General features: G+C 38.5%; 1 protein-coding gene across 1 annotated transcript in view; it reads left to right on the top strand.

Annotated features, from left to right (window-relative positions):
- PLSCR4 (phospholipid scramblase 4) overlaps window positions 1-11,855 on the top strand; it is a 50,972-nt gene extending 39,117 nt beyond the window's left edge. Inside the window, exons 5-10 of the mRNA XM_030329961.1 lie at window positions 2,672-2,714; window positions 3,624-3,850; window positions 6,463-6,624; window positions 8,469-8,627; window positions 9,537-10,235; window positions 10,487-11,855. Of these exons, the coding sequence (XP_030185821.1) occupies window positions 2,672-2,714; window positions 3,624-3,850; window positions 6,463-6,624; window positions 8,469-8,627; window positions 9,537-9,581 (636 nt within the window). The 3' untranslated portion in view covers window positions 9,582-10,235; window positions 10,487-11,855. The remainder of the gene's footprint in view (window positions 1-2,671; window positions 2,715-3,623; window positions 3,851-6,462; window positions 6,625-8,468; window positions 8,628-9,536; window positions 10,236-10,486) is intronic.
- Window positions 11,856-13,639: the final 1,784 nt, after the last annotated feature.

The raw sequence follows: 13,639 nt of genomic DNA, 5'->3' as shown, positions 1-13,639 counted from the left end.
GCTGTGGGTGGGAAGATGCGCTAAATGGGGAGGGGGCATTAAGGAAGACACTTGTTGGGATGAGAACTGGGTGTTATATGTAGGGGATGAATCCCTGGAATCTACTCCTGAAATCATTAATACACTATGTGCTAACTAACTTGGATGCAAATTAAAAATAAATAAGTAAAGACATTATGAAATACTTTATAAGCAAGGGACTTGCCAGTTCAACACATGTCTCCCCACATAACCAACCAAATACTCCTTGGAGTTGATGTGTTTCTCTTTTCCATTTTATATATTGACAGGGACCTTCTGAATCCTGTGCATTGAGAACCATAGGTACAGTGTTATAGTGTTGATATTTCAAAGTCGAAACAGTTGGATCACAAAAACTGAGATTTCACATGAGCCAAAAATTGTATTCAGTTTTTGTTTTGGCAAAATATTGACAAACTACAGCACCATTCAAGTACAGTGGTAGAGTAAACCCCTACGTTATTTCAGAAGCTTAAAAAATGCTTTATAGTTAATCACGTTTTAAAAGTTCCTTTTTTAAACTAGATGATAAGTATAGAAATTGTCCTTAGAAATCCAAGATCTGCAGTCATTTCTCTTTTTTTAAATGTATAACTTTAATTTTGTTCATCTAAATATTAAAAAACAGTTTCTTAATTTCTTCTATTCTGACAGAAGTTAACACATTTTATGAATTCTGTTTCTTTGTTCAGGTTTGTTTTGAATAAAAAAAAAATAAGTGAGAAAGGAAACAAAACAGGTTTAGAGACAGACCAACCTGGTTTTAAATTCTAGCTGTCGTCCCTCCTCACTCTACAGCCTTCAGTAACTTCTGTAACCTGTTGGTGCTTGAATTTCATCATCAATAAAATAGTACTAGCAATACATACCTTATTGGGTTGTTAGGAGAATTTTTAAGAAGGAAAGCTTTATACTGTGCTTATTATTTTTGGCACACAGGGTCCATCCAACAGGTGGTAGCTGTGTGGATGTTATTAGTGGAAACACTTTGTATGCAAACAGCCCTTCATTGGTTTATCATTTTCCTTATCCTATCCTTTTTGCAGTGTCCTGTGCGGATTCCATGAATCATTATCGGGACTCTCAATACTCTGGAGCATCCAAAGTAGCAGGATTATATTCTTTCTAGAGGGTTGGCGTGGCCAGTGACTCCCCCAATTTGTTAGAGAACTGCTCCTTAACAGCCATAGTGTCTTCTGGACAAACTTCTTTTATATTAACAGGCATTATTTCTTTAGAATATTGTACTCAGCAGTGGATGCTTTTTATCAGCAGTATTTTGACTTTTAATTCTGGATTTTTAAAGGAACTATAAACCATCTTAGTGACCACTTTTGGTATTTTATAAGATGTGTTTACACCCCCTCACCGGATTGTGTTTTTATATCAGAAAAATTTTTTTAATGAAGGAAGGGTTGTATCCTCTCCATACCCTCTGTAATCAGTTAAACACCACAAAACATTTATGTCTGGTTATTTTTAACTTCCTTTATTACCACATTCACGTATTCTTTTATTAGCCATTGTATTCAATGAATACTTGGAGAAATATGACATTTCAGGTGATATGCTGGTCTCAGGGATTAGGAATGATCTATATATCTAAAATTATATAGAGGGGGGTCTGGGTGGCTCAGTCAAGTGTCCCAACTTTGGCTCAGGTCATGATCTCACAGTGAGTTCAAGCCCTGCATTGGGCTCTGCATTGAAAATGCTTCGGATCCTCTGTCTCCCTCTCTCTTCCCCTCCCCAGCTCGCTCATGCACACACACACACGCTCTCTCTCTCTCTCTCTCAAAAATAAGTAAACATTAAAAAATTAAAAATAAAATTATATAGATGTGATTACTCTGTCTTCAAAGAAGTTTCTTCTTTTCTGCTAGAATATTCTCAACTCTATCAGGTAATGAGCCCAACAAACTGTCTGACTTTAGGGTGATTCCTATGTGACATTAAGGTAGAAGTTTATCTAGTTGTTTTCCCAGCTCCCTTTTCAAGAGATCCCATCCCAGAATGTTTCCTCCCCTTTGCCCTAATATAATCACATGCTTCCAGCCCTTGTGGACCCTCTCCTTTAATTAAAGCCTGCACCTAGGGAAGACCCTGGCATTAGTAGCTCAAATGATTGGAAGTCAGTGTGTGAACATCTTCCAGAGGTACCTGTGAAAATAAGATAAAACTAGATACTCCTGTGTGAGGTCCCTGGCTGAGTTGCTCTCTGTAAGCCACTGAGAAAATAGCCTACTGTGTGGTTGGTCCACGTTAAACTGTCTTGAACTTCCCCAGCAACTCCAGTCTGTGAGTGACGTGTCGATAAGACCAGTGAGTTGGGACTGAGCTAGAAACAATCTACGTCCACACAGCTTCTTCTGGATGCTGTGACTGCAGCAGGAAAATGATTTTCTGATATACCAGGCAACTGTTTGTCTTTTAACATAGAACTGGAGAACACTGGTTTTCCTGTGTTCCTCTGCGGAACAGGTGCAGACAGGCTACTTTCACTAATTTTTTTTTTTTATTCCATTCAATGCTGAAAAGATATTTTGGTATCAATTGATAACCTTTTTATACCCATCTCATCAGTTCCTTTTCTAACATTGATTTAATTCTGTGATTATTTTTTCCTAATTGCTTTGTTCTATCCCAACAGCTGGACACCATTCACGTCCTTCAGCATTTTGAGCCTCTGGAAAGTATGTATAATTTTGTTAGTGTTCAGCAGGTGGAAATTTGAATCAGGTGGAAATTTGCATTACCCAATATCTTGTTCTTTATTTATATTGGTCATTTCTTAGTGGTTCGAAGTGAAAAGACTGTCTTCTTTTACCCTTTCAGAAAAGTAAGAAAGGGAATTATTTTGTATAATTTCACCTATGTATACATGATACATACATTCGTAGACTTGAAAAAGACTTACATTTTATCTGGTCAACCCCCATACCATATTCTACATATTCATCTTTAATGGAAGAGGAAAAGAAGGAGCAAGGACACTAAATGAGTTCGCCAGAGGCACCACAGTCAGCTAATGAGTGGTAGCGCTGGACATAGAATCTAAATCTGCGAAGTTCTAGTCCAGTGCCCTTGCTTTGGAAGAAAAAGGAATCACAGTCAACATAATGCCTGGTCTCAGTTCATCCTCACTTGATTATTAACCTTCACTTTATCCCCAGTTCCACACATTCATTTGACCACCACATACAGTCTCTGACTTTCTTTATTGCAATTGGTAATGACCCTAGTCATCTCAGTATATTTCATGAGCAGATTCATTTATGGTAAAAAGTATACTTTTATTTAAATGCCTTTTTAATGAAAGCTTTCTGAATTCAGATATACCAGGAGTATAGTTTCAGTCTTTGCTTTTATGTGGAAAAATTTTTTAAATCGTTTTATACTGACCTTCATTTAAAATTTTCAAAATTACTGAATACTTTTTGGGCAAGTGAATTATTTGGTGTCCTAATCAATTGAATATAGTTCACTTCAAAATTTTAAAAAGCTATTTTGCTTTAAGCACCTAAGGAATACTACAAAAGGACTTCTTGAGGCCCATTTTAACTGCTTCTAATTTAAAGTGGCTTTCTCATTCTATTTTTTAGTGATCACATCTTTTGAAACTAATAATGGATATGATATTAAAAACAACCTGGACCAGATGGTTTACATCGTAAATGAAGACACAGACGACTTTACCAGAAATGCTTATCGGACACTAAGGCCCTTCATCCTCCGGGTCACTGACTTTATGGGCCGAGAAATCATGACCATGCAGAGGCCTTTCAGATGCACCTGCTGTTGCTTCTGTTGTCCCTCCACCAGGCAAGAGGTCAGAGAACACAAGTCTAATTCCTTGTCTCTTCCTGATCCAACTCTTGACAGCATCGCTGTGCTCCTTCCAGAATGACACATGAGGGGGTTTTCACTGGCTCTGCTGGTCAGACTGAAAGAAGAGAGCCGAGGGGGTGAAGGGGGATGGGGAGGAGGGCCGCCAAATTGTCTCACCTGAGGAAAATCACAGAGGTTTTTTTTCTTGTGGGTTCTTGTCTTCTGGTGCTAGTTGGGGCTCAGGCTCAAATCAGGATTATTTGGTGACCACAGTTCTGTCGGTTGTGTCTACTGAGTTAGAAATGTATCTGTTACCTAGAACAGAAGTCACACACATTTGTCTAAATGCACCAACATAACCCCAGATAAGGTGTCCCTAGACATAATTGTATACTTTCAGAATTGGAAGAGACTTAAAAACTTCTTTTTTTAATGTTTATTTTTGAGAGAGAGACTGAGTGTGAGCAGGGGTGGGCTGAGAGAAAGGGAGACACAGAATCCAAAGCAGGCTCCAGGCTCTGAGCTGTCAGCACAGAGCCCGATGAGAGGCTCAAACTCACGAACCACGAGAGCATGACCTGAGCTGAAGACTGACGCTTAACCGACTGAACCACCCAGGCGCCCCTAGAACTGGAAGAGACTTCAGATAACTGTACACTGTCCATCCCAATCCACACCTTGCCACAGGTAAAGAAAGGGTGGCTCAGAAAATTAAGCACCTGATGAGCGTGTTACGCTCCACCAAGCACTGGAACTGGAAAGCAGATGTTCTGAGTTACAGCTGGGTTCCTCTTCTACAACCTGTGAGGCTCTAGGAAGGTTGTTTGCTGCAGGGAAAAGACGCAGCTTTAGACAGAGGTCAACCAGAATTTTGAATTCTAGATATGCCTTCTATTTATGTTGGTATAATTTATTTAACTTCGTTGGGCCTCAGTACTTCCGTACATAACTATGCATAATATCCCATGGGATTACTGGGATATATAAAGACAGATTATGTTCAGTACCAGCACTTCCTGAATGTTAGTTTATTTACAAGCCTTTCTGTGTTTTGATGTCCTATAACATGGAGATAATAATGGTACCATCACGCAGGATTGCTTTGAGGATTAAATAGTAAATGTATGTTAACTGTCATTACAGTACCTGGCAGGTAGTACAGTGCTCAGAGAATGTTAGTTGTTGTTCCCAGATATCTTCTCTCTCACTACTGTGTTTGTAATAACAGCCTTAAATTTTTTTTTTAACGTTTATTTATTTTGGAGAGAGAGAGCATGAACAGGGGAGGGTCAGAGAGAGGGAGACACAGAATCTGAAACAAAAGGTATACAATTTACCACACTTCTTTTTTTTTTTCTCTTTTAAATTGTTTTAATGTTTATTTATTTTTAAGAAAGAGAGTGGGACAGAGCATGAATAGGGGAGGGTCAGAGAGAGGGAGACACAGTATCTGAAACAGGCTCCAGGCTCTGAGCTGTCAGCACAGAGCCCGACGCGGGGCTCGAACTCACGGACCGCGAGATCATGACCTGAGCCGAAGTCAGCCGCTTAACCGACTGAGCCACCCAGGCGCCCTATAATAGCCTTAAATTTGAGATGAATCTTCACCTTTAATCCTCAACCCTTTTGACGATACAAGGAATTCTTCGTATTGATGAGTTGGGTTTCTTCTTCTCAAATGAATTTTTTTTAATTTACCTGTTTACAGTTTTTTCCCCCCTTAGGCTTAAACTTATATGAGATCTTAATCCTAGGAAGTTATCAAATTTATATGCTTATGTATATGTTTGAATGTATATATGTGAACAATAATAACTTTTTTTTTAAATAATGCCTTGATTTGGCAGTTTGTGAAGCTATGTAGTCCTGCCCTTGAGACCCAGTGGACTCAAAACTGTTAGAAAAGTATAAATGACACCAGAAGAGCCATCAACTCTGAGCTTTTACTAAATAATTTAATTTTATGGCTCATGTTATTATTAAATATGAAGATCTTAGTTCTTCACAAAGGAATATTATAAAGATGATTAGTTAAAACAGGGTACTGGACAATTTTAAAACTTGTAAAAATGGCTTTATATATTCATACACACATCCTTTGTTTCCACAGTATACAGTTTACAGAATGCCTCTTTTGTCTTTCTCTTTTCTATTACAATTGTCATGTCTGGGATTTAAGTCTAGGAAGTTACCTTGTTACTTTGTCACGGACCGTGCCAGAAGACATGAGGCACCTAGAGCAGAGACAGAGAACCTTATTACAGCACAGGAAGCAGTACCAGCGTCAGGAGCCGGATGTTGGTATAGACCCCTTGCGCCCAAGTTCTCTGGGGTTAACTCAGAGGAGCGGGCGGGTGTGCATACAGCTGAGAAACACTGAGCTTGGAGAAACGATCATTGTATAACAAGCAGTAAGTCTGTCCCAAAGGGAAATGTGACCTCACCTCTCAAGGCCTTTCACTGACACACACCCCTAAGAAATAGCCTGGGGTACAATGGAGGAGTCTGTACCATTAACATTTTTTCCAGTCCTTGCATGAGGGAAGAACGTACGGTGTGTGTGCATACGGGTATATATGTAGCATCCTTCCCTCTGTCACTGCTTCTTTGCAGCTGGAGGTGCAGTGTCCTCCTGGTGTCACCATTGGCTTTGTTGCAGAACACTGGAACCTGTGCAGGGCAGTTTACAGCATCCAGAATGAGAAGAAAGAAAATGTGATGCGAGTACGTGGGCCATGTTCAACCTATGGCTGTGGTTCAGATTCTGTTTTTGAGGTAAATGTAAAAATAACATTATTAGTATTTTTTCAACATGTACAGACAGACCTTAGAATTGTTTGGTTTTAGATTATTTTTTCACATGAATGAATAAAGTAGAAGGAGGAAAGAGTTATCGGTTGACATCAAATCATTGCAAATTATTGTTGGTGGATTGCTTAATGTTTCCCAAAATGTGAGCTACTTTGTTTATGATTTCAGTGTTTGATGAAGATGAGAAGGACCCATGTAAAACACTAAACCTGAAAGAAAATAGCCCAGTAGATTCCATTTATTTTGTTCTTGGTTGTATTTAATTAACCATTTTTACCAAAGATTTGCAGGATTGGGATACAGGTCCTGAGCAATGAAAGTGCCCAACAGATCACAGAACATATGGATCACCCCGAGATTGTGCAAATCGTCTATCTGCATGGTGGAAGTCTGTCTGTGTCCTCAAGAGACAGGATAACACTGATAACATAGATAAAACTCATAATAGATTATAACATTTTCTCAGAAAAATGAAAAATCCTCCTGTTTTGCCTTTATTTCACTGACTACAAAATGATTGCTTATTATCCTATGAATTTGACAAAGGAGATTCTTAGAAATATTTCCTGAGCTTCTTAGAAGATGTCTTGCAATTCAGCAAGGCTCTTTATCTAAAGTTGCTCATTCAAGTATTTTCTATGACACCCAATAAACCTTTTTAGTTCTTCAGGCATTGCTTATTTTTTAAAAGACCACTGTAGAGAAATAGAAAATGTAGCCACATTTCAGGGGCAGAGTATATAGGATCATTCTGATCGCCAAAAGTTAGCAAGTGCCTGAGTCCCCCTTTGAGAAGCCAAAGCTCTTCGGAATTCTGACATACAACAGGGTGGATTTGACCCACAAAAACTTGACTGATTATATGAAGTTTGTGAAGTATGTAGAATTATGCTTCCTTACTTTTGTTCATGTGTTTCTCTAGACTGTAGAGACTCCCTCCCAATCCCCAATTCCCACCCTTTACTATATGAAGAAGAATTTCAAAATCAATTCAAATCATACCTCCCTCAAATCATACCTCATTTGCTCTTGAAAACAAGAGCATTGGCCTGAGAACTGTCAGATATGCCCCAGTTCTGGTTTTTGGATTTTTTGTTTGATTTAATTCAAGTCAGTTAACATACAGTGTAGGCTTGGTTTCAGGAGTAGAACTCAGTGAGTTCTCTCTTACATATGATGTTCAGTGCTCATCCCAAAAAGTACGCTCCTTAATGCCTATCACCCATTTAATCCATCCCTGACCCACCTCCCCTCCAGCAACCCTCAGTTCTCTGTCTTTAAAAGTTTCTTATGGTTTGCCTCCTTCTCTGTTTTCATCTTATTTTTCCTTCCCTTCCCCTATATTCATCTGTTGAGTTTCTCAAATTCTACATATGAGTGAAATCATATGATATCTGTCTTTCTCTGACTTGTTTCACTTAGCGTAATACCATCTAGTTCCATCCATGTTGTTGCAAATGGCAAGATTTCATTCTTTTTCGTTGCTGAGTAGTATTCCATTGTGTGTGTGTGTGTGTGTGTGTGTGTGTGTGTGTGTGTGTATGTACCACATCTTTATCCTTTCATCAGTTGATGGACAGGTGGGCTCCCTGGCTAACCTGGCTATTGTTGATCCCAGCTCAGTTATTAACCAGTTGCAAGGCACCTAACCCATCTTGGCCATAATTCCCTATTTGAAATTATGTTATTACTGTTATTAATTTCCTGTACTGTATTTATGCTTATCTCAGTGTAAAGTGCTTCTAAGTAGAAGAATGAAACGTATAGTACTTTTTAATCATCATTAAGTCACATGCTTCTCTTTCTAGGTCAAATCCCTTGATGGTGTATCCAACATCGGCAGTATTATTAGGAAGTGGAACGGTCTGTTATCAGCAATGGGCGATGCTGACCAGTTTGAAATTCACTTCCCTTTAGATATGGATGTGAAGATGAAAGCCATGATTTTTGGAGCCTGCTTCCTCATTGTAAGCCTTTTACTTTTGACTTGTCTTGAGTGAGTTATTCTTTCCAATGAGATGCAGTGTAGTGTAATAGAAAGGCAATAACATTTGCAACTAGGCCAGTGCCTGTCTCTACCACTTACTAGTGACATGTTTTGCAAAGTGTTGAACACTTCCCGGCCTCATTCTTTTTATCTGTAAAATGGAGATAGAAATACTTAGATTTTTTCAGGGTGATGAACATTAGCTATCATCTGAGTACAGGGGCCAGAAGAGTGCTTGAAGAATATTAGACATCCAGTGGGTGTGATTGTCATCACAGCATGTTATTTGTCTTTCTCATTACTTAAAGATGCCTGTCCTTTGACTTCTTGAGAAAATAAAATAACTCCAGAGCTGATTTCCTTTCCCTCCACCTTATTGCCTGTCTGTCATTGTACTCCTTGGAGTTGTATCTTCCTTAGATTTAGTAGGCACAGTTCCCTTGCTGTATTACTGGCTGATTAATGGCTAATATTCATAAGTAAAGCATAGAAATGAAATGGAAAATATTTACCTTAAAAATGTAGTTAATGTACTGCAATTGGTATATTTAACATTTAATTTTGATTGTCAAGTTTTTCATCTTTTTAACAATGAAAATTTAGTTAACTGGTACCCCCAAATGGAAAGGTTGTTGGCTACCAATAGTTCCAAGTTTTTAATTGCTGCTCTTCATATTAGGTCCTCTTCATAAAGATTTCATTAGATTTATTTATTCTTAACTAGAAAGAGGATTGCCTGATAAATTATAAAGGATAATATTTTATGCATTGCATCTAATTATGTATCCATCTGTATACATACAGTTGTCTCTTTTTTCTCTCTAATATATATATGTATATATTATATATATATATATATATATATATGTATTTTTTTTTCTAATTTCAGGACTTCATGTATTTTGAAAGATCACCACGACGTTCATCAAGATAGATGGACACAGCAAATCAACAATTATGGTTAATTAAAAAAAATTAGAGAAGTTGGATTGGGCTTATAATCCCCTGAATTATTTGCAAATATATGTATCTGCTTTTGCAGATCATTTTTACTGGGTATTAGCTCTGACAGGTAGGCTGAGTGTAAGGGCAAGAACACGTGTTTTAATTGATTGAACCATGTGTTTTAATTGATTGTCTCTCTGTCTACATGGTAGACTAGGAGTTCACCTTGAAAAAGCTATAACTCATTAACCAAGTAAACATAATACAATGAGCTTGAAAACACTTTACTTACGCTGAGATAAGGGAAAATGAATCCCAGGGCTCTCACATTAATGGGTCATGAAATGGCAAGCTTTTTAGAGCAGTCTTTGAGATAGAATAAAACAGCTTTTATCCCCAACCCTCTCCAACCTGTCCTCTCCATCAACTTGTCCTGTTACCGAAGATAAATTTGATTCTAAGTGAAAAGAATAATACTCTTGACCTTTAAAACAAAAAGGAAGGTAGGCAGAAATACTGTGTGTTATTGTACAAGGAAAAATTTATTTGTGCATATGTATCAAACCTTGTTCTGAAAGTTTATAAGTTTCAGTGGAAAATTTGATTTTATTACCAAACAAAACATTTTTTTAAAAATCATAAGGTTCTAGGGCGCCTGGGTGGCGCAGTCGGTTAAGCGTCCGACTTCAGCCAGGTCACGATCTCGCGGTCTGTGAGTTCGAGCCCCGCGTCGGGCTCTGGGCTGATGGCTCAGAGCCTGGAGCCTGTTTCCGATTCTGTGTCTCCCTCTCTCTCTGCCCCTCCCCCGTTCATGCTCTGTCTCTCTCTCTGTCCCAAAAATAAATAAACGTTGAAAAAAAAAAAAAAATTAAAAAAAAAAAAAAAAATCATAAGGTTCTATTTTCCATACCTATTCCCTCATTCACTAGCGTGGTCTATCAGGACCTGCCTGGACATGGAGTCGGGGTCATCCTATCAGGAAAAGAGGTGACAAGGGCCACAGCTTGTCTAGATCTCTGAGCAACTCAGAGACATCAGTGTCCTTATGAGGAGTTTGTGTTTAATCTGTTTAATCTCTCTTGGCCACAGATGCCTTACATATGAAATATTTTGGCCAAATCTCAAAGGTTGCCTATTGAACTTTCGTATCTCATGGGGTGTGACACAGAGGAGATAGTTTTTATTTTTCTTTCTTTCAAGATCACTGATAATCACCATGTTTTTCTAACTGCAGGAGTTGAAGTTGGGTTTCTAAATTTTGAAATGTGGCATTCTGTGTAGCACTTCGTAAAAGCAAAACTACGAATTTTGACGTTTTTAAATATTTCTTAGCTGCTTTTTATTTAGATGATAGATAAATCTGCCTGTGCAAAGAAGATAATAAAACTTCTCTGTGAACTATAGCTTAACAGTAAAATTCTGTAGAATCAACATAGTTACAGTATAAGCGTTATTAGCTAGTTAAGAGCACAGTGTATTGGTGAATAGTTGCTGATGAATCAACCTGTGTCTTTTGTACTCTACCTTCCTATCTGGACATGGACTGTGTTTTTTCAACACAGCCAGTATGTAGAATGAAATGTATTCTTCTCCTTGTTAAATAAAGCAACTCTAAGTGTTCTCTGATGGGATTACTCGGGGATGACAGCCTTTGCCCACAATTCCTGTTGAAGTCAAAGAAAGGTGCTTCATTTTACAATTATATTTATCTTTTCATGGTAAAGTTGTTTTATTCAGTTTCTTGTAATTTCTATATTTAGGTGCTACTGCTAGCTTTTTTTTAAAATGTTAAACTGCTGCTTGTCTAAAAAGTACAATTACCTTATATTTGAAAATATGATTGCAGTCTTAGACATATATATTATTTCTTATAATAATATCTGACATTTTATATAGGAAATGAGACAATAATATTGAGAAAGTTTATCTGTACAAACTTCATTTTTACTTGCCCGCATCCCTACATCCCAAGACCTGCTGCATAATGCTAAGAAAAGATTATTTAACATATGACATTTTAAGTTTCTGTTCAAAGTTTTCATGGCATTAAGTTGTCTCTTACAGTTATTATCCCTCTTTCTTTAAAAGTAATACTATGTGTCTTATTTTTTTATATGAACTATGGTTCATATTATAGTTTCTATATTTCTTAATGGTATTTCATTGTGTAAAATTGATCAGAGTCACTAAAAAAAAGCTACTTTCTTTGTATTTTAATGCTTCATCATATTGTTTTTGGCTTTTAAATAAATATAATATGGTTTATAGTGAAATACTGTTTTATTTTTTGACTTGTGATTGAGTCTTTGCTATAGACTGAATGCTTGTATTTCCCCCCAGATTTATGAATTACCCCAATGTGATGGTGTTTGGAGATGGAGACTTTAGGAGGTGATAGGACATGCTTGGTGGAGCCCTCATGAATGGGATTAGTGTCCTTGTAATCTGTCAGTACCTTGATCTTGGGTTTCCCAGCTTCCAGAATGTGAAAGATAAATATTTGTTTTGTAAGCCACCTGGTCTCCAGTACTGTACAGTTGCCCAAATGGATTATGACGGAAATTGGTACTGAGAAGTGAGCGTGCTGCTATAACACACAAATGTGGAAGCAGCATTGGAACTGGGTAATAGGCAGAAGCTGGATTTTGAGATGCATTCTAGAAAAAGCCTAGATATTTTAACAGAACTTTAAAGGCGATGCTGATGGGAGCTTGGAAAGAAAAGATAGATATAGAGAAAGCCTCAGTATTCTTAGAGAATAGCTAACTAATCCTGAACAGAATGTTGGTAGAAACATGAATTGGTAAAGAGCATTCTGATGAGGTCTCAGATGGAAATGAGGAACATGTTGTTGGAAACTTGAGGAGAGGCCCTGTTTATTACAAAGGGGCAAAGAACTTGGCAGAATTGTGTTCATGTTCTAGTGTTTTGTGGAACATAGAACTTGCAAGTGATAAAACTAGAGGTTTAGCTGAAGAGAGTTCTAAGCAGAGTGTTGAAGGTGCAGTTAGGTCCCCCTGACTTCTTACAGTCAAATGCAAGCAGAGAGAAGTAACCTAAAAGCAGAATTGTTAAACAAAAGGAAGTAGAACTTAAAGACTTAGAAGATTTGCAGCCTATCCATATAGCAAAAAATGAGAACATTGAGGATGTGGCCAAGGTACTGATAAAGAAATTAATATGGTTGAGCCTTCTGAACAGAAGCTAGGAAACTATTCTCCAAGACAATGTAAGAATGACCCTGAAGGCGATTCAGTGATCCACAGAGCTGCTGCTGTCATTACAGACCCCGATGACAAGGGCTGAGGAGGCTGAGTGATCCAAAGGAGGGGCCTGCAGCACCTGTGGGACCTTTCTGCACACTACCTGACACTACCTTACATGGGGGGCTCTGCTCTCCGCACTCTTTCACCATGCTTCTCCGCCACCCCAGATGTGGCTCTGCTGGGCCCTGGTATGGCATGAGATTCAGTGGCCACGTGTCCAGAGGGTGTAGGCAGAAGGTGCGGGCGCATATGGCCCCATTTCTGTTTATGCTCATAGTGTACAAGCCAAGGGAGCATGGCTACCTTCACCTAGATTTCTAGGGACAGGGCCATCTGGGAGAGCCTTGGGCTTGGTACCCCAGCCCTGGAGATCCACAGGGCCCAGGCGGTGAGTCTTTGCAGGGAAGGCCATTCTGCCAATCCCTGTGGGTACCACGGCCACCCCAAAGGGCCCAGAAGACAAAGCACTGAGTCAAAGATTATTCTTGAGCCTTAAGGTTTAATGTTGTTTGTGCTGTTTGGTCTCAGACTTACCTGGGGCCTGTCACTCCTTTCTTCTTTCCTATTTCTCTCTTTGGGAATGAGAATGTCTATCCTATGCCTGCCCCACCATTGTATCTTGGAAGCACTTAATTGTTTGTTTTTGCAGGTTCACAGAAGAAGAGGACTTTGCCTCAGGATAAGTCATACTTGAGTCTCATCCATATCTTATTTAGATGCGACTTTGGACTTTCAGACTTTTGAGTTGATGCTGGAGCAAGTTAAGACTTTTTGGCTGTTT

Source organism: Lynx canadensis, chromosome C2 (genome assembly GCF_007474595.2).
Source record: "Lynx canadensis isolate LIC74 chromosome C2, mLynCan4.pri.v2, whole genome shotgun sequence".
NCBI classification, from domain to species: Eukaryota; Metazoa; Chordata; class Mammalia; order Carnivora; family Felidae; genus Lynx; species Lynx canadensis.
The sequence above is the reverse complement of the archived record's forward strand: the minus strand, read 5'-3'. Positions and strand labels throughout refer to the sequence as shown.